This window comes from Clupea harengus, chromosome 3, assembly GCF_900700415.2.
Source record: "Clupea harengus chromosome 3, Ch_v2.0.2, whole genome shotgun sequence".
Classification (NCBI taxonomy): Eukaryota; Metazoa; Chordata; class Actinopteri; order Clupeiformes; family Clupeidae; genus Clupea; species Clupea harengus.
This window is the reverse complement of record NC_045154.1, coordinates 6,563,160-6,589,852: the sequence shown is the minus strand read 5'-3', so window position 1 is coordinate 6,589,852 and position 26,693 is coordinate 6,563,160. Positions and strand designations below refer to the sequence as shown.

The 26,693-nt window shown below is 41.8% G+C and overlaps 1 protein-coding gene across 2 annotated transcripts; it reads left to right on the top strand.

The window, feature by feature from the left end:
* Nucleotides 1-402: 402 nt before the first annotated feature.
* On the top strand, nucleotides 403-15,589 carry chka (choline kinase alpha). 2 transcript variants are annotated; one of them, XM_012832417.3, is made up of 12 exons: nucleotides 403-889; nucleotides 1,360-1,468; nucleotides 3,530-3,583; nucleotides 7,237-7,350; nucleotides 8,066-8,199; nucleotides 9,452-9,556; nucleotides 9,923-9,981; nucleotides 10,103-10,190; nucleotides 11,730-11,838; nucleotides 11,938-12,044; nucleotides 12,892-12,973; nucleotides 13,391-15,589. In XM_012832417.3, exons 1-12 carry the CDS (start codon nucleotides 654-656, stop codon nucleotides 13,448-13,450), a joined length of 1,257 nt encoding a protein of 418 aa, XP_012687871.1. In that variant the 5' UTR covers nucleotides 403-653; the 3' UTR covers nucleotides 13,451-15,589. The 2 variants fall into 2 exon arrangements, with proteins under 2 accessions (XP_012687871.1, XP_031420264.1); XM_031564404.2 differs by lacking the exon at nucleotides 3,530-3,583.
* Nucleotides 15,590-26,693: the final 11,104 nt, after the last annotated feature.

Below are 26,693 nucleotides of genomic sequence, written 5' to 3'. Positions count from 1 at the left end.
TCATGATTCACCCTCATATGACCACTGGCAGCTGACCCTGATAAGACCTGATAGAGCTGTAGTGTCATCAGGTTGTGAGAGGAGCTTTAGACAACAAACGGCAATCTAGCCTCCTGATAAGCCAAGCGTTGTCCACACAATATCCTAAACTCAAAGCATAAGCACTTCACTAAGCGGACTTAAGTCGTGTCAATAGGGTTACACTACATAGAAAAGTTAAAAACACTACAAATACTCATTTGTAGTGATGTCACCTCTGATTTCAGTGGTCAAAAATCCACTCACAATTTAGGAGTATTGTGATTGGTTTGATTGCTGGGGGGGGCGTGCCTTAATCTTCCAATAAAGGAAGAGCACGGGCGTGGTCGTGTGACGTCGCAGTAAACACCTCCATTTCAACAATAATGTAAAAGCAAGAGCAACATATGCTGCAGTTACTTGATTCATTCAGTGTCGCTGTTTAACACTGACTGCGAGCTGTCCGCTTGATCATTGCTACGTTGTATCATTAGTTACATTATTCATAGTTTTGGTAGCTAACCAAGCTTTTCTTCCTGTAGTTTACATTTAAGCCTGCATTCAAATACTCAGTTTTCAGTCAGCCCAATTGTAACATTGCACTACTAGCAAAGCTTTACATTTTGTGAGGAAAAATGAAGACCAAGTTCATTAATGGGGTTTCGTCTTCTCCTTCGATGTCATTGGGCTTATTAGTCACTGAAAATTCACTCGAAGTCCAGCCAAATACAGAGAATGACTGCAAAGATATCATTCGTCCGGACGAGCCTGATCAGCAGACGAAGCATAAGGCGTATTTGTGGTGTAAAGAGTTTCTCCACGGAGCATGGAAATCTCTGACCGAAGATGAGTTTAAGATCACCATTATCAGGTAGGTTGATTATCAGTAGCTTTCAGTTTAAAATTGAATTCATAGTTCCGGGTATTAAAAAAAAAAAAAAAAAAAATCCTTTGTTATTCTGCTTCTGAATTTGACCAGTTTTTAACTTCTTCTGTTTCAACGGTTTTAAAAGGCTTTGTATATAAAACCATTAAAAAAATTAGACGGAGTCTATAACGCTCGAAAATATAAATTGATTTCTTGAAATTGCTGCCATCTTAAATAGGCGATGTATATTAATGGCCTCCAAACGCTTAAACTGACAGAAACCGTCTATGCGTGTTGTAATAATTTGTATCTGTTGTAATCAGCCTACTAGTTGCAATTCCATTCTATAGACAATTCGAAAAAATACCCCTCCTCTCTACCGGGAAATCTGTTGAGACATTGTATGTGCTTCTTCAGAGAACGTGGTCGCCTGCATCCCCATTGCACTAATGTAGTTCTATATCTATGCACAGGGGCGGCCTCAGCAACATGCTCTTCCTCTGCGCCTTGCCAGACCAGATTTCCAGCGACGGCGATGAACCAAGAAACGTTCTGCTGCGAATATATGGTGCCATTCTACAGGTTTGTTCTCCTGATGACCCCATCTATACATTTCCTTGTCAGTGCATTATGTAATGTCACGGAATCCTTGGAAAATAAAGTATGTGGTTTGAGTATTTGGGATTTAGAGCAAGGTGGGATAATATTTGAGGGAGGGCAGGGAGATGTCTTTCACCTCTAATATGTTCCCAGCTCCACTCGGGCAGACGGGCTTCGATAACCTTCTGATTTCATCATCAAATCCCAACGAGGTGTCAGCCTTGAATGCAAGACTCTTTGGAGGTTCACAAAGGGGTTCTGATTCATTAAACCTATGTTGGACCAGAGAGTCTTTCATAATAAAAAAGTAAATATATGTGTTCACTTTGGTGGGTATCAGGTAATACGCCATTGGATTCTATCAGTAAGATTGTCTTTGTTTCTCCATATTATGAGTAAAATTCTAAAACCCACAATTGTCCAATGAGAGTTAATCATTAGTCCATGACCTCAATCTTATTGGGCAATACTTCAAACTGTGTGGCACCTCAATCAGCTCAAACTATAGTCAAAAAGGTAAACTTCTCAAAACCACACAGTTTATCCACTTGGATGTTGAACGTATGTATGAATGTAACATATTCTTCATTGCCTTAATATGACTGTCTAGGTCTGTAATGTATATGTTTCCCAAGAGATACAAGTCAGCTTTGTGAAGAAGATATTGTTTGTCTAAATAGGCAAACACTGTGTTTTAGTAGGCGCCAGAGGCAGACTGCACAGGTGTGTGTGTATGTGTGTATGAGAGGGTGAGAGAGAGGGTGGCTGTGGCTTTGACGGAGCCACAGTCTTGTCGGGTGATGTTCCACCATGGCTGTACATGCGTGTGTTCTTTGCCGTAGGCTTACCGAAAGGAGCGTGCCTTGAGCACTCTTGTTTCCAGGTGATTCCACCATATCAAACACGGTACAGTATGAGATCCCTGAAAACTGCAGCAATGTGTTCACATTTCAGGAAACTGATACAAACTGAAAAAGGCTATAGTCATTGAGAGTTAGCATACTCTCAGTATGTGCACCAAGCTGTTTAACTTGAATTAACTGCAGAGTGGTTTCACTGCTGCATCCCTCAGTATGACTCAGCTGACAAATTGGCAACAATATTTGTGGTGAGCACTTATGAACCAGACCATATCTTTAGGTTGTTTAAAATGACCATCTCCAAAATGCATCATGCAACTATCCTATTGGCTGATTAAAGTAGGAACCAGTACATTTGTTGGCTTCATTTAAAGCGCTCATCATTTGTGGAGCCAGTAATGTGACATGATGAGCTGTAAGCCCAAAACCAGATACAAGTACTCTGACATCACCCGCTAGAAGCCATGGCAACCAAAAATTAGAAAGTTAGCAGAAACCTGGAGTCCAAATTCCACATGCACATTCTTCAGATTTTTTGACCATGAGTCTGTTTTTTTGTTTTTGTCATTGACAGACCAATGACTAACCATACGTGCCATGCAGGGCATATCATAGGAGCATTTAACAAGAGGCGTACGTGTCTGTTTCTTGTAGTGCTTTCCCCTATGTGAGAGCAGACAGGCACTAAGAGTTCTTTCCTCACCTTGGTTACCAAGCCTGACATTACTACTGCAAAAGTTTATTTATTATAAATTGGTAGCTAATGGATTGTAATGTACGGTGACCATGATTAAAAACAGTCTCCAAATATATCAAATGGAAAATGGGTTTCGTAATGGCCCTCATAAATTCTCCTCAATAAAAATCTGCACACCGACAGTGGAATTATAAACGGTTTATTTTATGTCTAATGGCATTTGATTTTTTTCTTTTCTTTTATCATTGGGATGATGTGTTGGTGTCATTAGACGAAGCCATTACGTGTAAAAAGGCAACAGAAGTAACTGTGACCTGTCCCCTGTTCAGGGACATCTATTTTGCTAAGACAACTTTACACATTGTCTGTATGGTATTTCAAAAGTAAGACTTCCTTTCCTTCCACAAACTGTGGAGATAGCTTGGATGACTATGAAACGAATCATCATGTACTCATGGTTAGTGTGTTTTTTTCTTTCGTTGCTAGATGTCCTGTAATAAAGGGGAGCCAAGCCAGTCAAACAAAGAAAATCACTTTCAAGTAAGTAACTAATAAAAAAAAAAAGGATTTGCATATCCTGTTTGCAAAGACATTGTTTTTTTTTTTTAACGCTCAGTTTAGTGAACCCAAAGTTTGTTAAACTCTGGGAAGACCAGCCCGACATTTGTCCTGAAACCATTCCGAATGGGACCGGAGTCATGTTTCCAACATCCCCATGCTTCTCATGGCATTGCTGTTACTAGGAGGCCCAGCCCTCATGAGGCAGCAGTGTTGTGTTTGGTAAACACTCACTCTGCAGTTTGTAGACCTGCGTATTAAAAATGCATGCTGGTGGCATGACGACGAGGGGTCATGTGAGGTTAAAAACATTCTGTGCCTCACATTTTCTCATCACTGCAATTAACTGTGCTGCACTATTTCCTGCCACTAAACTCCTATACATGAGATTGCCATTGTATTGTATCAGCATTGCAGTTTACACCCTTACAGTTCTCTGTACTGTTTGAAATACTAGAATGTGAAATTGATTGTTTGATGATTGTTCCACTTTGTATTAGTCTCACGTGAATAATGCACAATGTATGTTTTCAAATATTGTGTCCTATATCTTTTATGTACAGTATGACCATGGACAAATGAATACAATTTGAAACTTTGAAATTGTTCAGCTTTCTTTTATTTATATAAGTAAACAGTCATCAATTGTGAATGAAGAAGAATGACTATGCAAGAAATTGCTGGTTGTAGTAGTAGGGAAGTTATAAATGTTTTAAGTGAGTGTGTGCCAATCTCAAGCAGCCTGGGCTCCTTCCCAATACGACCCTCAATCATTTTTCACACATGTGTCCATCATGATGTTCACTTCATGTAGAAGCTGCTTAAGTCTTCATTCTACTGGAAATCTGTACTGTGTATAGTGAAGGACTAGTATTTTAGTGACAGTATTTTATTTTTGGTATACTGATAGGGAGTGGGAGGAAGAGCAATATAGGTATTATAATACCAGGGAAATAATGAATTCTCTGCATACATACTGTCATGTCACTACAGATGTAACCATTTGCACATTTGTCCTCTTAGCAGCTACCATTAGCTCCAATTGACTTCCATGCGTGAGCAATACTCCTAATCGGGTCTGTAGCCACGGATCCGATTAAGAGCTTATCTTAGCCTCACCCTGATTGTTTGTAGTTGGGCATCACCTGGCTGGCTTGTCTATCTACTTGCCACAGCGACCCTATTTATCCATCACTCTCTCTCTCTCTCTCTCTCTCTCTCTCTCTCTCTCTCTCCTGTTGTAGCCCTGCACTCTACTCGGCTTCTCCACCACTCACTTACTCATACTCTTAGCTGGTTTCATGCCCTTGTTTCTTCTTGATCTCATACTCTTAGCTTGTTTCATGCGTCATGCCCTTGTTTTCTTGATCTGTCTGCAGTTGTAATAGGCTCATAGGTGGAAAACCCCAGCAGCTGCTTGGTACACTCAGCAAGGGGGAGGGGAGTGAGAGCCAGAGCAGGTGCTCTCAGTGGAGCCACAGTGCATAACTGTCTTTGCCCTTCATCTAGCATTGACCTGACTAGTAGATTTCATCTGCCATCTAATCTCTCCTCTCTGCTCTTTTTGTTGTTGTTTTACAGTTGATGTGTTTGTGCTTAAAGTCAGGAAAGATGTTCTCAGAGCTTAGGACTACAGTTGGTCATGTATTATCTAGTAAAACCCACACTCGTGTTTCTATTAAAAACGTGTGATTCAGTAAGTATGAGTGTCCCTGAGCAGGCTACCTTTCCTCCTCTTAAGCCGATTTGTTTTTGCGGAAGTGTAATTTCCTTCCATGCTTGTGAGGCTGGATTGCTGGCTGGCCCCTGTGAGAGGAGTCGTGGCGCGCTGCAGTAGTATCCTGCTGGATGTTGACAGGAAGTTGTGGTGTATCTATGCGCCACTCTGAGCCTCATTCACGATTGGCCAGAACGAACACCGGAGGCCCATATTTGCACTCATCACACATACCCAAATGAACGCAAGCGTATTGAAACAAAAGGAAGTGGCATGTGACCTACATTTGCTAGCGTGGTCACAGGAAGCTGTTTAAGGGGGCAGAGCCCGTTTGTACCACCTCAAAGTGAGTTTTGTCTCGTAAAAATGTGTCACTATTGCAAGTGCGAAAGATTGTAAGTGGAAATTATTTTCCTGAAATTGCAGCAATTCCCATAAAGATTTTACAGGCGAAACGTGTTGGAATTTTTACAACCTAGGGGTTAACGTGTTGGAATTCAGAGCCATGAACACAGATGCTGAAACAGCCTTTTCAACCTTTGCAGCCTCCTCCTCTCTCCTTGACTCACAATACATGTTCAAAATGTGTTTCAGGATAACTACACTGAGGGAGTTTACGAATTGAGGAGATTTATGCAAGGCGTCTATCAGCGCTAACTCAAAAGGCTGCTGCAGCCTTCACTGACTGAGGCAGCATGTGGTAGCACAGGGGTTAACAAAAACCACTGTGTTTATTTTTCTAGTTCTACATTAAAAAACAAATAGGTTGACAAATAGGACACTGTGGAATGCTATTTCAGAAAGCTGTTAATGAAGGTTTTCAGTTTTTCTGGGTTAGGAGGCAAATAGGAGTCACAGGAGGCACAAGAATGAGTATGTTGGTTATGCCTTCAGTGTCTTAACATTGCACACTGACCACATAGATGCCGTTGACCTGTGTATACCAAAAGCACACACAGTGCATTTGTCCGTCTCATTCTCAGTTTAGCTTAGACATCGAAAATGATTCCAGGACTTCACATTTCAGTCCAGTTGTCCTATTTGTATCACACCATTTAAAAACCCAGGGGTGCTGAGGTCATCTTCTATTCTGCTGCTATTTTCACCACCCGTAGCAAAGCGCTGATGTCTTTCTCGCTTAGGCTGCTTCAATTCATGAGTTGAGTTGTTGGCAGACAGTACAATCGCCTCCCTTGTTCCTTGTGTGTCTCTCTTCTTTCAGAGAGAGTCCTGTCACAGCAGCTCTGCCACATAGTATATCAATGACGTGACCCATGGCGATGAATGAAGCAATCTTCCATTGCACCGAGACGACAGCGTTTAGAAATTGTTCAGGATGGCACCTCTCTTTTTATTTTTTATATTCTTTTTTTATATATTTTTTTTTAATTTTCTTGGCTCAATGGCCAATTCGGTTTTCATTACAGTAGAAAATGTATGCAGGGGCCTTTTTTTTTAATCACAAGTTCCTCTACGCTGGCTTCCCACAAGTGACCATGCATGTCTGTGGTCTTTGTTAACCAGAGGAGCTGGTTGAGTTTGTTCCCATGTGGAGGCCTTTCTGTCCCAGTGACCTCCAGCAGGGAATGAGGAGGGCAGATTACCACCACTAACAATCGACCTCAGTTTGGCTGCAGCCATCCTGAGCAATGTGAATGCATCCCCAATTTCCCTTCTTTCCCTCCCTCCTAAGCCTCCTCTCCACCACGCTCCCATACAAAACATTCACTATTCTAACCAGGCTACGCTGGGAGGGGGGTGGACAGGGGGTGATGGTAGAACGAACTTCACTGAAGTGTGTCTACGGGGGGGGGGGGGGGGGGGGGGAGTGGGGAAGAGGCAGCCCTGGATCCTCACAGAACCTCGGGGGAATTCATATGTGTGTTGACTGACTCCTTCTGCTCTTTTCCTTTACTAGGGTGCCGAGGCCATGGTCCTGGAGAGCGTGATGTTTGCCATTTTGGCCGAGCGCGAGCTGGGGCCCAAGCTCTACGGCATCTTCCCCCAGGGGAGACTGGAGCAGTTTGTCCCTGTAAGTTCACTCTGGTGTGTGGTGTGAAAACCATTGATTAGATAGCACTCTGAAAGCATGTTGGTGTGTGTGTTTGTGTGTGTGTGACGGAGAGAGAGAAAGATATATGTCTGTCTGCACATGTGCCTGCACTTGTGCTACATATTCACTGACGTTGGTATTAATTAAATAATGATTCCATCAGCAAGTTAGTGTTTTTTTTATTTAAATAACACAGACAGAAATAGTTACGAACAAAACGTTACATAATACATGCAGCATGATTTAGTGTGTATCATGCATGCCCACTGAACAGCAAATGGAGGACAGTGTTCTGCCCTGTCACTGTGTAGCTCAGCTACTTTTAATGCCAACTCATGCTGCAGCCTACTTTGAGCTCAAATTTAGAAGTACATTTCCACTCTGTGCTTTCAGCACACAGTACATTCAATATTAATGGAAATCATTTGTAAAACTGAACAGAAGCATTTCTTAGATTAGACTCATTAAATGAATACGTTTAGAATAGGATGTGGTAAAGATAATGGTGGAATATTAAAATGGCTTTAAATATTGCTGGCTTGAGTAATTGAGATGATCTATGTAGATGTGAAGCGGGCCAGGCCTCTTTAGCCCGTTTGACATGCCATTTCACAGGAGCATTTGTGCGGTTGCCAGTTGGAGTGGTTTCTCAACAAACATCACCCTCACATTTTGGCATGGCTGTTATTTACAGAGCAGAAAGCTGGACACAGAAGAGCTGAGTATCCCCAGTGTATCTGCTGAGATCGCTGAAAAGGTTGCCAAGTTCCACGGCATGAGAATGCCATTCAACAAGGAGCCCAAGTGGTTGTTCGGCACTATGGACAAGTGAGTCTTCTCCCTTAACAATACACCACCTGTGTTAAGGCACAAGTTGCCATTATTGTCTGGAAAGTCCCATATTTTCTCTGGGTAACTAAGGTAAAGATAAATATGGGTCACGAGCAGATTGTGGGCAGCCAGACGCATGATGTCACTGTATAAATGGTCTCCTCTTTCACATGGATGTTTGTCTGAAAACATAAACTGCACCGATGAAATGTGAGAGTCAATAATGGTGTGCAGTGTGCAAACATCTAGCTACTGCTTTGGGCACCTGCACTCAACTTTAGTGGGATGTGCACATCTTCATTACATTGTATTTCTTGTGGTCAGTCTGTCATACCTGTCAAGCCATCACGTTTTATCTGTGGGACTGACAGATTTCTCATATGATTTCTCATATATAATGTACGTGACACTAAATCTCACGGATCTCACAAAAAACAGTTAACTGAATTTCACATTAAATAGCATAGATAATAATGAGAACTCCAGTAGAATAACTACTGCACACTGTAAGAAAAAGACTGCTGTGTTCGCACTGTGCGGATCACTACGTCTGCGTAGCAGTTACAAGTCAACAATGTTTCAGTGGGTAAGCACCTTCATCACTGAACAACTTCGAACAACCCCGTTAATGACATGCTGTGCAAATGTTACAATATTGCACGTGCAGTCTTTTTGTGTGTGTGGGGGTGGCTCATGGGTTTCAATCACTGACCTCGCGGAGTTCAGTCATGTGAATTTAACAGTTATGCATTTTCTAATTTCATAGAACACTTTTATCTGCAACGTTCAGATGTGTGTCTTCATAGCAACCCTCTTCTGTAACCTCTGTTCAACCTCCCTCTTATTAAAAGCAAATGTCACAGCAGTTTATTAAATTCTCACCACAGCTGTCCCAGCTTCAAAGAGCCCGCTTGCTAGTATGTGGTTCAGTAGAGTGTTGTCCTTTGCCCACATTAGCCAAAATATACACTATGCGGCAGGAGATACCAGCTTATCTCCACAGTAACAGGAATCTTTATGATAGCGTGTTTTCCACGGTGGCTTAAACTCTGATCTCAAACAGGCCATGGTGTTTGTAGGTCATTTATGTAATACAGCCGATGTCGCCTGCTTACAGTCCGGAAGCGATCGTGGTATACAGAAGAACGGACTGGCCTAAAGTGACCTCTTATTTGTATTTCCATCAAGAATGGCAAATAAAGCCTCAAAGCTATAGCTCTCTAAAACCGTTCAATCTCCCTGTCTACAGGTACATGAACCAGGTGCTGAGCCTGACCTTCACCAGAGAGTCCCACATCCGCATGTTCACCAAACTGATGAGCTGCAACCTTCCTCAGGAGATAGAGGGCTTAAAGTGAGCTCACATTCATCACGTCAATTTATTACACAGTTTACAATTGTGTTTTCTGAGTGTCTTTATTGTCATGCTCTTATTGAGTGTGTTATGTCATTTGATGTAATGATTTAATGTAATGTGTGATGTACATGTTACATGTAATGCATGAAAAACCAAAGGAATCATTGAAGCAATAATCCAGTGCGTTCAATTGCCCTTTAACTAAGATATTGCAAATGTGTTTGTTGAATAATGCACTGAAAATCTGTGTACAATAATGTTTGTCTCCAAAATGTTCCTTTAAGAATATTGATATAGTGTAATTGCTGTGTATTCATGTTCATTCTTTAGGCTGCTGCATGACTTTTCCTTCTTGATTCACAGGAACCTGCTAGAGGCAACTCACTCGCCCGTTGTCTTTTGTCACAACGACTGCCAAGGAGGTAGGAGTTCTGCAAAATACGTTTTGTCTTGTCTAGGGATTTTCAGGAATTCCTTCAAGGACTGTGGTTCAGAATGTAACACACCATGGTTAAGTGTCCTAACTGAATGCTTTTCCCTCAGGAAACATTTTGCTCCTGAATGGCCGTGAGGACTCAGACAGGCAGAAGCTCATGCTGATTGACTTTGAGTACAGCAGTTACAACTACAGGTTTGTTGTTCACACTGGACACAGCTGAGCAACTCTACTCTCACTCTCTCACAATAAGTAATTTTGCCATAGACACTCAGAAAGACCCAAATCATTTAGTCTTTAGAAGTGTACGGCTTCTGTTCAGGAAGATAGCTGAACCTCCTTGTTCATTTAAACCAGTGGTCTACCATCTGAATTCAAAGCTGCCAGTTTCTTCTGTTTCCCCCAAAGACAGGCCCCTTTCCCTGTAGCTTCTTATTAGGATGATATCCAAGCTTCCTTTAGTCTGCCGTCAGGTTTTTCCCCCCCTTTTACAGTGTTGTGGATTTAAGCCAGGCATTCAGTTCAATCCAATACAATCCACTCCCTTGCCTCAGACACAGGGCTTGCCAGACATGCTGCTCCCAATTTTCTAGCAGAGGTTTTTGGACGTTAGTCAGCTCTTTGATTGATCACTGCTGCAGCCATTTTTTTATTTGAAGTTAAGCACCCTTATGTAACCCAACACACAGAGGCAGACATTTTGTGTATTGGTTCACATAAAAAGTTTCCCCGTCACTTTTACTTCTCTGCCATTCTGTGGTTAAAGATTCTTTGCCTCACAGATGTCAGGCAGAGTGTTCCAGTCTTTTTGATCATCCACAGCTGCCAGAATCTTATAGTCCCAGCTTACTCTTACCCAAGCCAGTTTTTCTCCTCATCTTCCCCCAAAGCCTGAAATACTTTTGTGTCTAGTTGCTTAGATTAGAAGAGACCTTCAGCGGCCTGGCAGTCAGCCAATGTGGGCTAAGTCAAAACACTGGCAAGGCATTCAGGTTCAGATTCTCACACGTGCTTGCTAAAGACTGATCGGATTTCTCAGAGGTTTACTCACTAGACGTCCATGGCCATCCCCAAGACTTACACTTGTGTTGCCTCAGTTGGGTATTTTAGTTTTCTTTTTTTTGTCCACTCCAAGTCCTGCCAACTGGGCTCATTTGAGGTGATGGAGATCTAAATGGAGCCCAAGCCATGACATACGTTTTGTTTGCTTTCCCATCCTCCTGTCCAAGCTGCTCTCCTCTGCAGCGATGCTCTTTGTCTAAGAGGGCACCTGGAAGCGTTTGTTCCTCTTGCTGTACCCCGGGCTCCAGAGCAAAGGCTGCGCTGCTGGGAATGACACTTGGCGTTCAGAAACACATCTTGTGTGTCTTTTGTCTTCTCTCCAAAGCAGCTGTGCCCCACATTTTTTTTAAAGTCAGCCCACCCCTCCCCCTCAACACACACACTCGCACACTCACACACATACACTCACACACACTCCAGCGCTGAGTGTTTGCCAGCTCATTACTGATTTATTTAGTCTTACTTTGCAAAGGCCAAATGTGCAGTTCAGAGAAGGCAAGATTCCTGTTTTAGCAGATTTTGCAATGGGTACTCTAAGGGAGGGGGGAGTTGGAGGAGTTCAAAGCTTCCATTTTCACAGATGTAAGTGTAATAGTAGAGGTAATACATTTGACTCCGACATTAATTCAGTATGGGAATACATATTCATTGGTTTTCTCCCTGATATATTAGGGGGTTTGACATCGGAAACCACTTCTGTGAGTGGATGTATGACTACAACCACGACAAGCATCCATTCTTCAAAGTCCACACAAAGAATTACCCTACCAAAGCTCAGCAGGTATGTAGGATTCAAACGCTTCTTCCTCTCACTGTCTTTTACCTCAGGCTTAATATGCAAAGCGTCAGACTGAACAGCTCTATTCAATGTTCTCCACAGCTGCACTTCTATGGACAGTACCTCTCAGAATTTGACAAGGGGTTTGATAACTTGAGCAGTGCGGACCAGCTGAAACTTAAGGAGAAGATGGTGGAGGAAGTCAACAGGTACTATGGGCTCCTGACACACACACACACACACACACACACACACACACACACAGAATTAGTTTTCTAGTCATATACACATACAAATATACACAGTTACTGTGAACATATGGCTCTTGTGCTGCCTTAGGGTAATTTATACCTGCCGTTCCTGTCCTTGTGCATGGCGGCGCTCGCCAGAAATGACACCACTGCGCAAATGCACTGGTCGCGCACCTTCCAATTTTGGTAACTTATCGCATGGCTGGTGCATATGCAAAAATGAACGAGCTGGAGATACCAGTCACATGTCCGTCTGTACAGGCATCTCTCTTTAATACTGGTGATACAGTTAACTGTCATATATATTCCACAGTGCTCTAATTTGGCACAATTTACTTTCCAGCGATGTAGATGGTATTTTTCTCATCTCATTATCATTTAGGTGATAATTTAGGTGCAGCCACTTAAAAGATTTTGCTGCATTGTTGACGTCACCGTTGGCATGTCCAATCCATCAAGCATACCAGATGCTAAGTTTAGGCACTGGGGGTAATGGGTTGGAAACTACCTGACAGATTAATTGCTCTTTGAGCTTTTGAGTTGGCCTTATTTCCTCATGGTTTTACTTAGTCAGTGATCAGTAATGACTCAAATATGTACTAAGCATGGTAGAAACTCATGGCGTAAAAGTCCCCCATATTGCTGAGCTTCGCGTACTCCAAATCTCCGAAAGGCCTCTGTTGGGAAGACAAAGGCTTGGCAGAAACCCAGGGTTAGCCTTTACTGAGTAGAGGGGGCTTTCTGTGTTCATGTAACTCTACATTCACTAAATTGTGTGTTCTTGTGTGTGTTTGTGTGTTTACAGGTTTGCTCTTGCATCTCACTTCTTCTGGGGCTTATGGGCCGTCATCCAAGCCAGAATATCCGCTATTGAGTTTGGCTACATGGTAAGACATGCCTGTCACATAATCTCCCACTCTGTGTGCTCAGTGCAGGAGTCTGGTATCTAAAGGCAATACAGTCCATAGCATATGGCAAACCAGACATGTTATAAGTCTATGGTACAATGATATCAAAAACAGGGAGACCACAAAAGCAGTGTTTTAAGTAACTGATCACTGCAGTGTTTGTGCTGTGACACAGCCATGCGGCCCCAACACAAATATTGGCCAGGTCAGAATATCATGCATGACAAGAGAGGCGGATGAGAGGGCTGTGCCATTGCGGTTTGGTTTAAACGCTTTTTTCCTCTGTGCCGTGACATTTGCCTTTATTTGCATACTTTTGCATCTGTCAATATTTCCTTTGCCTTATTTTACACGTAGATCTCAAGTCATTTATCTCTGCTTTTTGTCTTTTCCCAGGAATATGCTATGGCGAGGTTCGATGCGTTCTACGACCTGAAGAAGAAACTGGGGGTCTAAGGGTGGTTTAGATGAACTGTTTTTGGTAAAGGGGACCAGCTGAGTCTAGAAGTGGGGAGATGAGGGTACGGGTGATTAAGGCATCAATGTCTCTTTTCTCCCAATGAGAGATGCTCATCTCAGAACGTTGCTGCATGGACCACGATGACACCTCCAGGATGTTCAGCTTATACTGACTAACGTTCCATGCCTTGCCTTGCAGTGTTTACAAGTTATATTCCCAAAAACTCCATGCACTTGCAAAGTCCTCAATACTCGTTGACGACTCAAGAAATATTTCCACCTATCTGTACATTTAGGTCGTGCTGAAAGCTATAAGGTTTTTGCATTTACTTACACAAAGACATGCAGTTGAAATGCCAACATTGGTGGAAAAATACCCAGAAGCACTTTCAGTGTATTTTATTGCAGACTCTAATCCTGCTAATTAATGTTATCTATACAACCGCAATGATAGCAAAGGCACTGTGTAGGACTAAGGTTGCAGTCAGTGAGCAGAATGGCCAAACACTATGGACACTATGGTCTAACCTCCATTTAATGTCTACAGTTCTTTTCTGTCGTCATCAACACATTTAATTTTACTGTGGTTTTTTGTTTGTTTACCTCTTTCCCAACTTGAATATAGGCTATGATGTAATTTATGAGATGAGTAGTTTTTTTCTGCAGTATTAGGTTGATTTGGTAACACCTTTAGTAACCTGTGAAAATGGTTGAGAAACTGTACCTGTCACTAGAGGTGTACCCTATGGGTAGACAAGAGAGGTGAGCAAAGATGGTAGATATCTCAAAAGTGATCCTGTATAAGTATGATTACAGAAGTAGAGCAGATATCCCATTTAACACCTGTACAAAACCGCATTACATCCCCAGCTTCCATGTCCTGGGCTACTGTAACAGTGTGGATATAGGCACTGTGATATGCACGTTTGTTTACACACAGATACACAATCTCACGCAGATTTCCAAGTGGGCAAGATGTAACAAACATCTTGCAACAAACATGATGTAACAGACATCTTGCCCCCACCAAACCCTCAGAATCAGAACATTTAAATGGGATGTCTGCTTCCTGCTGGAATCCCAGGGAATCCATAGTTGCACAACAAAGAATCTGGTCACCTTACAATTTAACCTACCGGTGTGTGGGGACTTGAGGATTGAGTTCAAACAATGACTGTTTTCTACAGTCATTGAGTTAAACACAGTCTGATCTGAAAAGATAAAATGTACAATCTTCCAGCTTCCCAGTGCGATATTGGAAAAGCTAATGGAGGTTGTTAGTACCAGTGAAATCCTAATTAGGAACTGTGGGAGACTGAATGTTAATGTTTCTTCTTTGAAATCTTTTGCATACTTTTGAGTGACAGAACTGTCTCTCCTTGATGCCTTGTCTTGGTTATGCCATTGAAATAATTTTATCTTCAAAAGAATAACTGTGATAAATCTTTAACTCTCTTTTACTTTACAAGTCACTATACTGTGTTTTACCATTGTGTTTTTATATGTGCGTGCATTTATTCAATCATCGTATGATATTTTTGAGGCAACCTGAGCCTTTTGCTAACTATGTCAGTGGCACTTTCCGGACCAGTTATATGTACATGTGTTTTTTTCCTGCAATGGAAGATGTATTTTTCTTAATAAGAAAGTTGTCTCTTTTCTTGTTGAAATGAGTTTTCTTTTTTCCTCATGTGAACGTTTCTGTTGGTGGTCATTTCTTAATTTTTGTTTTTTAATCACAGCCATGAAAAACATAAAATTCGAAATGTGATAATTTTTATGTTGATCAATTACTGTATTTCTGTGAGACGATTAACATTTAAGATACTGTAAAATTACAGAGCTGCTTCTTGTTGATGACGGTGAATGTAATGATAACCTTTTTCTGAAAGGTTGCAATGTACCCACTTTTTGAAAATGTGATTTAAATTGACCCCAACATCTATCTCTTTTTTTCTCTTGGCCACTATGTAATCCTTGCTTCTATGCCAATATTACTGACTCTAGCCTTAGCTTTCTCTCTATTGTAGCTTTTATAACAGAGAGTGTTAAAGAGGGATTGCCAGGGTAATCCATATACTGTCCCAATTCTTGCTTTGCACATATATGATCAATAAAGAAATGTAATCAACACAATACGTGTGTGTTGTTTCATACCATACTTAAGAGTTGCAGTCATTCCATAAAATGAAAAATGTCCCATCACAAACTAAAGGCCCATCTGATCTCATACTAAACATAGCTAAATATATGAGGTTGTTCTTACCACTACAGTGCTTTTACATCTCTGACCTCCTCCGTGGCACAGCCCACAATGAATCAAGATGCAAATCGAGAGTATGATTAGCAGAAGGCACTGTGTAATTGAACTGTTTCCAAATGTGAAACGGTGGGTACAGGGTACAATGAATATAATTAATTAGACCGAAACAGAGTATTAAGAGGTTAAATTAATAATAACTGGCTGCCATTCTCTTTGGAAGTATCTTGAATATAATTGATCACAGAGCAGACATTCAAAGCATCTATTTTTATGTTAACTATTAGGAGCTAACAACAGGACCGCTCAAGTTCATATAACATTGATGTTTTGCACATTCAGCAAAAGTTTGTGTCGTGTAGAGACATGGATACCACTGCATATGCATGTGGCAGATACCCTGTTACAGATCAATAAACTGTTAGCCAAGTCCAAAGCACATGAACAGTGTATCAAAATAAAGCAGCGTTACATCACATGGACTAGCTAATGTCAAATATTAGTCTTGATTGGATCCCCTAATTTTTCCTCCCTGGAAATAATTTTAAAACACATGGGGCCATAATTTCATTGCCGGGCAACGAGCGAAGTCTGTCACACATGAACTAAAGCTATCGCGTGCCGTGTGGGAGCATTGCACTGACCCACCCATGTGGATCAGGATCTTGCTTACGGTATTAAATTAGCAAAACGATTTTGCCAAGTTATTAAATTAGCTTTAGTTCATGCGCGGCAGACTTTGCTCGCTGCCTGTCAATGAAATTCGGGCCCACGGTGCAGATGATTTAGCTAACAGCAGGCCTGAGATGACTCGGACATGTCAAGAAGATTGGTGGCTGGCTCCAGTACAAGTGAAGGTATTTGTTGGAGTGCCTTGTCATTACGCTAATCTCTGGATCTGACCTTTGTGTTTGTTTGGCCCTGAGGTTTACAGTCGGCGCCACGTCGTCGACGGAAACGTTGTAACATTGTTGTATGCTCCGATGTCACCACCTTCATTCATTCATGCTCTGTACATTGACCCCGGTCTGTGAGAACACTTTTGAGCACACATCACGAATGTGATGTAACGCTGCTTTATTTTGATACACTGTTCATGTGCTTGGCAAATTCCCAACAGGTTTTTAGCCTGCCTGACATCAAATACTGCCCTTTCCAGGTCAAGGACAACAGGCCAGTTGACATGAATTAAGCCGTGGGTGAACCTATGTGGAGTTCATATTATTTGGATATGATGGGTGTCAAGTGAGGCTTGGGGGAAAGGGGGCTTGTGGAGGTCAACTCTTGGGCTGGCACCTTGATGAATCAGAGAGAGTGTCTCTGGCCCTGACATGACATGACATGGAGACAAGGCAAACACATTCCTCCTGAGAAAGCAGGTTAGAGGTAACCTTTGTCTTTGCTCCAACTTGTTTAACAGTGGATGGGTGGGGGGTGTCAGATTCATCCCTGCTTGTCTTTGACCTCCTGTAGGCTTCAAACCGTTGGTTGCTTTTGTGTCCAGTCCCTCTACGGCCCTCTCTGTGCACTCACGTAACTTTGTTGTCGGTGTAAACTCAAGCCGTAACGTCAGGTCAGATATTTTGAAGGATATAATGGGAACGATGTGCTGCCGTGGCCGTAAATTGAAATACCAATCTGAGAAAGTGCATGGCGGAGCCCAGTGCCAAAGCACTCTATCAGAAAGAGGATGGAGGAGGTGTGCGTGGGGGGTGGGGGTGGGTTTGCTGGCCCCATTCTTGTTTAAATTAAAAGGACGCCAGCAGATAAGGAGAGTTTGGGGACAAACTTGAAGGGCTGAGGCTGTCAAACAGGGGAGTCTGCTGGCTGCTGAGGCCTGGACGCAGGAATGTTTTCCAGTCCCAGCGGAGGGAATGCGGGGGTTTGTGGGGTTGGAATGTGGATTCTAACAGAGGGGACGGGGGGGTGCTAGGTTGGGGGTTGTATGGGGTGACTGCCTAATAGCTGGGGAACCTTTCTGTGTTTTGTTTGGACTTCCTGTTTTGTGGAGTTGGCTGGCTGCAGTACTGTCAACGTGCTCTGGTGTTGGCCAATACTTTCCCCTCCCCTTATGTGCCCCCCCCCCCCCCCCCCCAACCCCACTCAGCCAGCTGACCTCAAAAGCAAAAACCACGTTCTCTTCCCTAAAGTCCTCACTGCAGTACTTCCAAGAAAGGCTTTCCTAACAATGGTTGGCAGTCAGTGACTTACTAACTGTATTTGTCCTCAAAATGTAACACTCATGTGTGCTATGCTACGTGTCCTTAGGTCACACCACATTTCATGCAAACATTTCAAAAACAGTTCGAAGGAAAAGTAAAAAAAAGACTTTTTCTCCTTTAGCCCGTCCCACCCCCGTGGAAAGCTGGAATGCAGCACCTTAATAATACTTGCAGTGGGCTGGGCCCTCTCTGTTGCATAACGCAATCACCAAGCCAGGGGTCACAAATCATGCGCTGCCTGCCGCAGTACAGAGCAGCCAGGAAACAACAGCGCACGTTGTGAAGGTTTCCTCTCAGGAGAGGCAAGCAGGCCTGTTGGAGCGGAAGAGCAAGGGACCATAAAAAGCAGCACAAGAGCAAGTCTTTCCCTGACACACATTCTCTTGGCTCTCAGGGCTCAGGCTGGATCTTTGCCTCTGGTAACTCCGAGTACTCCCATGATAGCCTCATCTATGATTTAGATGCCTGAACACTGGATTATGACAAGTGAGTGGAGAGCACCATACGTCACCAACTGAGTTTAGCCTTTGGGCTCCCTACTTGGGATACTGTAACCTTTTTGGTGTGGTGATAATAGTGATTTTCATCTTTGCACCTATTCATCTCTTAATCTTGACATTTCAGCTGTGCAACTGTCCATCTCCTCCTCCCTTTCTACCGGGGGAATATGTTGTTTTTAATAACAGAAGTGATAACCAGTATTCCCTTGCACTCTTTGCATCTGCCTTGCCTCCAGACAACTGGAACTCCACAAATGAATTTGCTCATTTTGTGATTTAAACATAACTCTTACAGTGAAACGTAAGCCATTATGTAAAGTCGCACCTCTCAACCAATCACTTCCTGTAACTGTAGCTGTAACCTGGGATACGTTCATCGTTTTGCCACGGTTTCCGGGTTGAATGACGCGCTTCCTACAAACAGTGTGCAATGGGCTTTGAGGTACGTTTTCTCTTGGTTGGGGGATGTGTCAGAAGTGGTACCCAATCGTTGAACATGCCCCTGGCATTAAAATGCGTCTCCACAGGGGCCTTGAGTGACCTCCCCACTTCATATGCAAATACACACGTACATTATTTCCATCTGCAAAGACCAATGCACCAGGGGCAGTGCCCCACTTCATTCACTGTGCCCCCTCACTTTTAAAAAATAAAACTCTCTTGTATATGTATTTTAAACTCTGCCATGCATATTAACATTACAATGAAACCTGAAGATGGACAAAAAAGGTAGGCAAAGAGCACTGGCCAGGTGATCTGACTGCGCACAGCACTAATCTTTATATAGGCTATCTACGCTTCTTTTTACTTAATAAAAGCTGGTGTTGTGATTCTCTGATATGAAAGCACTCTGATGTTCTTCTTAAACTGCAGATGTGCTTCTCAGCATAAATTGGCTTTTTAGCTACGGTTAGCTAACGTTAGTTTAGGATTTATTTTTCTAACTAGCTAATTCATCTTTCATCTGACTTTGATGCAGAAGCACTGAAAGCAGTGGCTTGTGAACGAGTTAGGCTACGTTTACACGGAACCTGGATTACCTGAATCCGGAATTTGTTTGGGATCCGGTACCTTTTTTTATCGCGTTCACACGGAGCTGTGTCAAGAAAAATCTGCGTTCACACGGAAACGCTGGAGTAGAGCGGAGTGGTTGAATCCGCTGTAAAGACGTCATGAAGCATGCGCATAAAGTGACAGAAGACAGAAGTCGAGATCCAACTAGCAATCTTCCGATTGCTGAACGACTTCTCTACCACCTGAAATCACTGTTACCACAGCACTCAAACAGGACTAGTTAGAATCCCGTACTTCGCCATAACCGTTTTGATACTTCCGTCTATAATACAAATCTTTTCACGTCAGATTTGCTCATATAGGCTATTGCTGACATTTAAAAAAAAAATGGTTTTGAACAATGGTCTGATGCAAATATATAAAACAGTGATAGATTAAAGTGTGGCTTGTTAATGTCATCCTTATCCTAATCAGCTTCTTAACAACATCAATTTAGTTTATGTTGTCGCTGTTATGTTGTTGCTGTTATGAAGTGACGCAGCGGGGTTCACGTGGGGCAATTACGTCATCGAGTTAGAAAGTGTGCGGATCGGGCGTCTACACGAACACGGATCCGCTGGCGGGTTCGAATCTACCCACTCTGGAGACCGAATTCAAAAGGTTGCGGATTCAGTGACCCAATCCGCTGGGTTCGTGTAAACGAGAGGCCGATCCAACAACATTTCTTTCTGGATTCAGGCAATCCAGGCTCTGTGTAAACAGGACAAAGAGAACAGGTTTTCCTTAGGTTCAGCTACTGAACCTATTGTTGTTAATGTTGTCTCACTAGTTACTGTATATTGAATTGCCTTTGAGTAAACAGTGACAGTGAAGAGTGTTTGGGGAGATACTCTCTTGATGATTACCAGAAGTAAAAGCAGTTGCCTAGCGGGAAGGAAAAGGGATGAGTCAAGTTCGTTTGTCAGAGATTAGGCCTACTTAGTGTGTTATTGGTCACTGAAATCAACTTTTACGCAATTTTTGAGACATCGTAGACAAAGTCAGCTTTGAGTATGTACGTCAGTTGAGTAGGCAGTCCTTCAATGTGTCCCAGGACACGTTCGTGTAGACACTGCTATGAGGCCCAGACCACCTCCATCTGTGGTCTGAGTGATCGGATCTCAGTGAGTCCTCAATGTGCATTCACACCTGTACTTAGAGATGTCCACATGTGATCAGATCACCAAAGATGCATGTTAATACCAGGTGTGAACAGGGTCTTACTCTCTTGCTCTAACACTGCTCTATATGCCAGCTTTCTGCACTGCACAGCAATGACTTCATTCGACATCAGAACCACAACTCTTTCCAGCCTGGCTCGTCAACAACTGACGGAATCGTCAGCTAACAAAGTACACCAAAGAACCCCTTCCCTGTCATGGACTGGTAACTAGGCATATCTAACTAGCATAGCAACATCATTTACATGGCGAATCATCAGACTTCTTAAACTTTTGTCAGTGTTCATTTTGTTCTCCATTGATTTATTTTGTTCTCCAAACATTGCTGTTGTGATATATTTTCATGGCTAGGTATTGGGTAGTTGGCTTCACCACACCATTAAGTTGATGTTACTCACACAGCAAAGTCAAACTCAAAGTGTTTTATTAATCAAGAGCACAGTATAAGACAAGGTCATTCTGAACAATGAAATTCTTAGGACACAGCAAGCAACAGCAACATAGTAGGCGTAAAAACATTCTTAGATTGTTAACACAATAAGGGCACAATAAGGGCAAGAATGGCAATACAATAATAATAATAATAGTAAATAAAAAAGCAAAGATTACAGTAAAACATTGGCAGCATTCCCAGTGCCAGTAAAGACAGGGGGACTATGGACAGGATAATAAGAGTAATACATATTATAAATATAAAGTGTAGAAGTGCTGGTGGGTATGTACGTACATTAAATTGAGGCGATGAATGGTACATAGGAAGTAACTAGATTATACATTGAGGTGATCGTAAAAACATGTGGTCACTGAGATTAATGTTGCTGGTTGAAAATCCTAATGTTTGTGAATCTAGTAGTCCTCAGTTGCAGGGTATTGCATGCAAACTAATACATGAGAGTACCGAACCACTGCTGTTTTGTGGTTTGACAAACAGAATGGTACAGGCTGGATCAAGATACAAGTGAGCAGTCTAATATCAGCTTGGTGCAAACACGATCAACGACAGACAATTAACTGGTAAAACACAAGGGCTTAAATACACAGGGAAACTAAACAGGTGAAACAGACCGCTGGACAAAAAGAGGGGCAGGTGAAATTAATACAGAGAGTGAACAGGATGATAAACGAGATAAGAAAACAGAAACAATTCAATCAGAGACACAAGGAACAGAACCACAAGACATTTGCAAAATAAAAGTCCCAGAACATGGTGCAGACAGTATCACTGAGATAAGAGTTCTTGGAGTCATCATTGTAACCCTTTGTGCATATGTAATTCATCTTTGTCTGTACCATAACTAATGGATTTAAGCTGACTATACTACCTGACTTGAATATATGGGCCATTCTACCGAATTGGTGCAAAGTGTGGTCCCACATCAAGAAAAACTATTTACAAAACAATTAAGTATTCAGACATAGATATTAACTAAGAACATGTTATGGTCTATTTAAACCCAAGACATTAAATGAGATAGGGATAAGCTAAATATATACAAAATCATCATTTATAGGGTACTTTCTATTGGGAAGTAGCTGTCCCCAACCCTGACATCTAAATTTCAGTTATCAAAAATAACACTTTTTACATTTTTTAGATTTTTTTCAATTATCTAATTTCAAAGATCTTTATGATTAAGTTTAAACAGAACTTGGAAGATTTAGATTTATTGTGGGTTTAATTTAAAAAAAAAATAAACTATACTCAAAAAATCATGTCCATAGTTTTCATGTCACTACCGAAACACAGGAGTTTTAGTCCGTTGGCTGAGCCTGTTTTTTAGCCACACCCCTGCATTTATAACCAGGCAGTGATACTGCATCCCTGTCCTTCATGGCTGAATGGTAAGTAGCTAGATCCCATACTTTTGATATAAATGTGTTCCAAAGTCTTAAGAATGGTCACTACCGAACTATAGCTTTTCAAGCTACTTCACAACTACAGCAAAGCTACCCTAGGGAGAGATATAATTTGGTTGACCAAAGCTAACTAGTTCAAACTACTTTGAAAAAAGAAAGTTAAAATTGACAATGAACATGTGATTACAAAAAGTAAAAAAATTCCACTCATGGAATTCCTCACAGGTCATACATAAACTGAAAAAAATCAAATACCCCACTATTCGTGGGGAAGTGCAAGGAATGTCATTTGACTTTTGTATGCAATGTTCATGGGCCCAGGTGGGGGTATTGCACCAAGTACAATTACTCAGTCAGACAGGTAACTTCTAAAATAGCATGCAACAACTGTTGTTAATAAATAGCGATAACCAATTTTGACTACACAAAGGTTAAGTGTGTGATGCTGGCTGTCTGATGAATGCTTTGTCTGGGCATGCCTTCACAGCGGCCAGGATGACAGAAAAAGGGTGTGTGGCTGTCAAAGGGGGCTCAAATACAGTACAGAAGCAATGGTAAAATAAAATAAAAATCATTGCTTTCTTTTTATGGTCCAAAATTGTTTGTAGTGTCAGTAGGTAACTACACAAAAACTACCACCAAGCTACCTGAAAATGAACTACTAGTTTAATTACATGTAGTTCATAAATATGTCTTCTAGTTTAATTACATATAGTTCATACATATGTCTACTAGTTTAATTAAGTATAGTTCATACATATGTCTACTAGTTTAATTAAGTATAGTTCATACATATGTCTACTAGTTTAATTAAGTATAGTTCACTACTCCACAACACTAAAAGGCTTGTATGTTGAAATAAAACTTCTACAAGCGTTGCTGTCCATCAGGAATTTGTTCAAATTTTACCCTTGTTCCTTTTTCTGGCCCTGAAAAGTACCTGCAAATACATGAAAAGCACCTGACACACAGTGACAGAACAAAGTGCTTTGGAGGATGGACTGTTTAGTGTTTTTCGAATTACTCCATCATACTTTGGAGACATACCTGTCACCTGTCAACCAAAATGGCATTTTTCACCTTTTACTGAAAGTGAGTGCCCCGTGGCTGAGAGCTCTGAAGCCCCTAAACTAAAGCAAGAAGAGGAAGACAGTCAGTTAAAGTCACAAGGGAAGGGAAGGGAAGCTCTCCACTGCCGGAACCTTGCTGACTTCTTCTATTTACTCTCGTTCTCCAGTTCAGTGACCACCTCTGAATCAACTGACTGCGGTGTCATGGGACCCGATGGCACAGTAAACAACAAGAGCTTTGGCTGCAGTGCTGTTACTCTTGTTGTGCTTTTTACAAGGTATGGAACACAGGTTCCAAATCCAGTTCCTCAAAGTGGATGCAAGTAATGCAACAAGCATTTGATACATTTTTGCAAGGAATCATTTCGTCTAAAGGTTCGGAGCGATTGGAAACCGTTTAATCTTGAAATTACTGTATATGCGTGACCTGTGTTATGATAAGCACAGTCCCTATTTCTGAACTTGTACCCACACCCTCACGGCTATGGGAGGCGGGTGTGCCAAAGAACTGTTCCCCGCATTATCTTGTCAGTCGGTGAGGTACAGACAGATAAAGGCAGATATCCCTGATAAAACTACGACAACTTCAAGTCTTTTAAGATGTTGAGACCACCTCCATCCTCTCCACAGGAATATCTCTTAGATAAGAATACCTGTGTACTGTACATGTGGGTCAGTAAACAGGAGTTACAGTATGTTCAAGGACGAGTCCTATTGCCCTGTTTGAGAGGCTCTCTTTCGCTCTTTTTTTTTTACAGACTAAGCAACACACACAGCAAAGTGAGAGAATAGCTGGAGATACACAGGGATGGAATGACTAGCGGGAATAGTGAGAATCAGGCATATTATTGTTTGCATTCCCCAGGATCTGGATGAGGTCTCTCCACAGGCCAATGCCCCCTCGTGACCCCTGAAACAGCTGCATGAAGCGAAGGAGGCGGTGGTAATTGCAGGTGGCTATCTCCTTCTCAAACAGTGAAAGCAGAAAGGGAGAGAGGGGGGATATCACATTTCCAAGGCCTTCCAGCTCATTTTCTCATGGTCAGTTGCTTTACTCTGCACTCTCACTCTCTCTCTCTCTCTCTCTCTCTCTGCTGATATCTTAATTTGCGGACTGAGAGGGAGGGATGGCCCTTGTGGACCTTGAAAATGGTTTGGAAACAGCCTCTGTGTCCAAGAAACCGGGGCACAGTTAGAGTGCGGCCCAGAGTGTTGTTGGAGTTCAGATGCTCCAAAACAAGAATGATGCGATCAGAAGTTGTGTTAGCGGTCATGTGTGTCTTGCACACATGATTTAGGTGCTCTTAAATTACTTTCCTGTATTTTTGCAGTATGTTTACTCAAAATGTTTACTCAAATGTTTGTCCCCATAGCTAAATACAAACCGAAGCTAAATAGCTCAAGGGTCAGAAACACAAAGGTGTTCGGGAGTAGACCTGTCTTTTACATGATTTCAAAATTACTCCAACACAAAAAGGTCAGTCATCTTAGATGGTCTCCTATTCCAGTCAAAGTGCCACTGGTGTCACTGTTTCTACACTGGTTGTCTGCAGTGTCAGCAGTGACATCCTGTTACGTAACTGCTGGTATACAGATGCCCCAGAGTCAAATAACACAACACATTCAAGTTATTTAGACGCACCTAATGATCACCAAATGCAGCCACAAGTCTAATCACATTTATTGCTTTTCTGCCATTTTGCCACTGATGGTTGATATGGTTCCAAGAAGAACAGGCTGTTTTATTACTGGTCTGACATGGGGCAACTGATGTGGCACTACCGGTTTGATAAATGGTGATGTGGTAATGCCCTTTCCTCCTTTGATCTCTTGGGAAAGCACACTTGCATAAAACATGTAATTACTTTGAAGTTAATCATAAACATAGTAGGCCATTGGAATTTTGGCAATATTGGTTGGTATGGCACTAGTGACAGCTGTCCCTTAAGAAGGTAATATGTGGTAATAAATAATGATAATGATAATGCTTCCTCTTTTTTGTTTGTCTTTTAGAGGATAGCATATTAAAGGATAGCGTAGCACCTCACTCTTATCTTATGCCTAAATGCGCCTAAATGTTGTGTTCCTCTTATATGAATGTGTACATCAATACAAATTTAAATATGATTGAACACTTTCAACATCATTGATTTGTTGGACATGATCATTTGAATAATTTCAAGTACATTTTAAACAGATGTACTTGACAACTGATTATTTTGTAGCTTGGTTAGGTTTTAGGGGTACAGTGAGGAAATGTTAGTCTAGGTTTGGTCTAATGACATTAAATTGACCATCTGTTGATATCCAATCCTCTATTCACTCTCTGTCATTTGGTATAATTACGTGGTAGTCAATAGAGTTTTACTGTGTGAGACAAATTAACACTCACTCATGGCCACGTTTCAATATAACGTGTGTCACTACATGCTCCATTTAACATAAAGTATACTAATCGTTTAAGGTGCTATAAAATGGTAATGTTGCGCCCCCTGCTGTTCATTTTGTGACTGAGGGGTTGTTTGATATAAAGCAGGAATCAAGCACTTGACAGAGGTGAAAGCACTGACCTTTGAAGAAACGATTAACCACACCATACTGGAGTTATGCATAATAATGGCAGCTGTGCCTAGCTAACATAATTAGTCTATGCTACGTATTCATAGCTCTCATATCACTTATAGCCTACGGATGTAATGTAGAGCGGCATCTATGTTGTATGCATAAAGTCAAATGGCATGGTGAATATGTAAATACAAAAAAAACTGAATATCAAAATGGCAATTTGAAAAAAGGAGAAATGCTGTCACTGTCCAAACCTCCCTCTCATTATTCGATGTCTAATGCCATCTAGTGGAAACTGAGCATAGTGGTGTACACAGAGTGTTTGGCATGGAGAATACTTAAATGCCTTTCTTTCGGTCTCTCTCACACACACACAACAGTTCTATTGGACCACATACAGTGCATACTTTCATCTAACTATAGAGGCAGATCTGATGGTGCTGTAAGACTTGATCTAAATGGGACAATAAGTGGACATCCCCAGAAAAATAAGAGTGACTACCATCTGCCATCAGGATGACGTGGCATTCTG

What these genes read in the sequence shown, in the direction of transcription:
- chka (XM_012832417.3), top strand. Translation starts at nt 654, where the DNA reads ATGAAGACCAAGTTCATTAATGGGGTTTCGTCTTCTCCTTCGATGTCA. An exon ending in TATATGGTGCCATTCTACAG is followed by an intron (nt 1,469 to 3,529) that starts GTTTGTTCTCCT and finishes TTTCGTTGCTAG; the next exon opens with ATGTCCTGTAATAAAGGGGA. An exon ending in GACTGGAGCAGTTTGTCCCT is followed by an intron (nt 7,351 to 8,065) that starts GTAAGTTCACTC and finishes TGTTATTTACAG; the next exon opens with AGCAGAAAGCTGGACACAGA.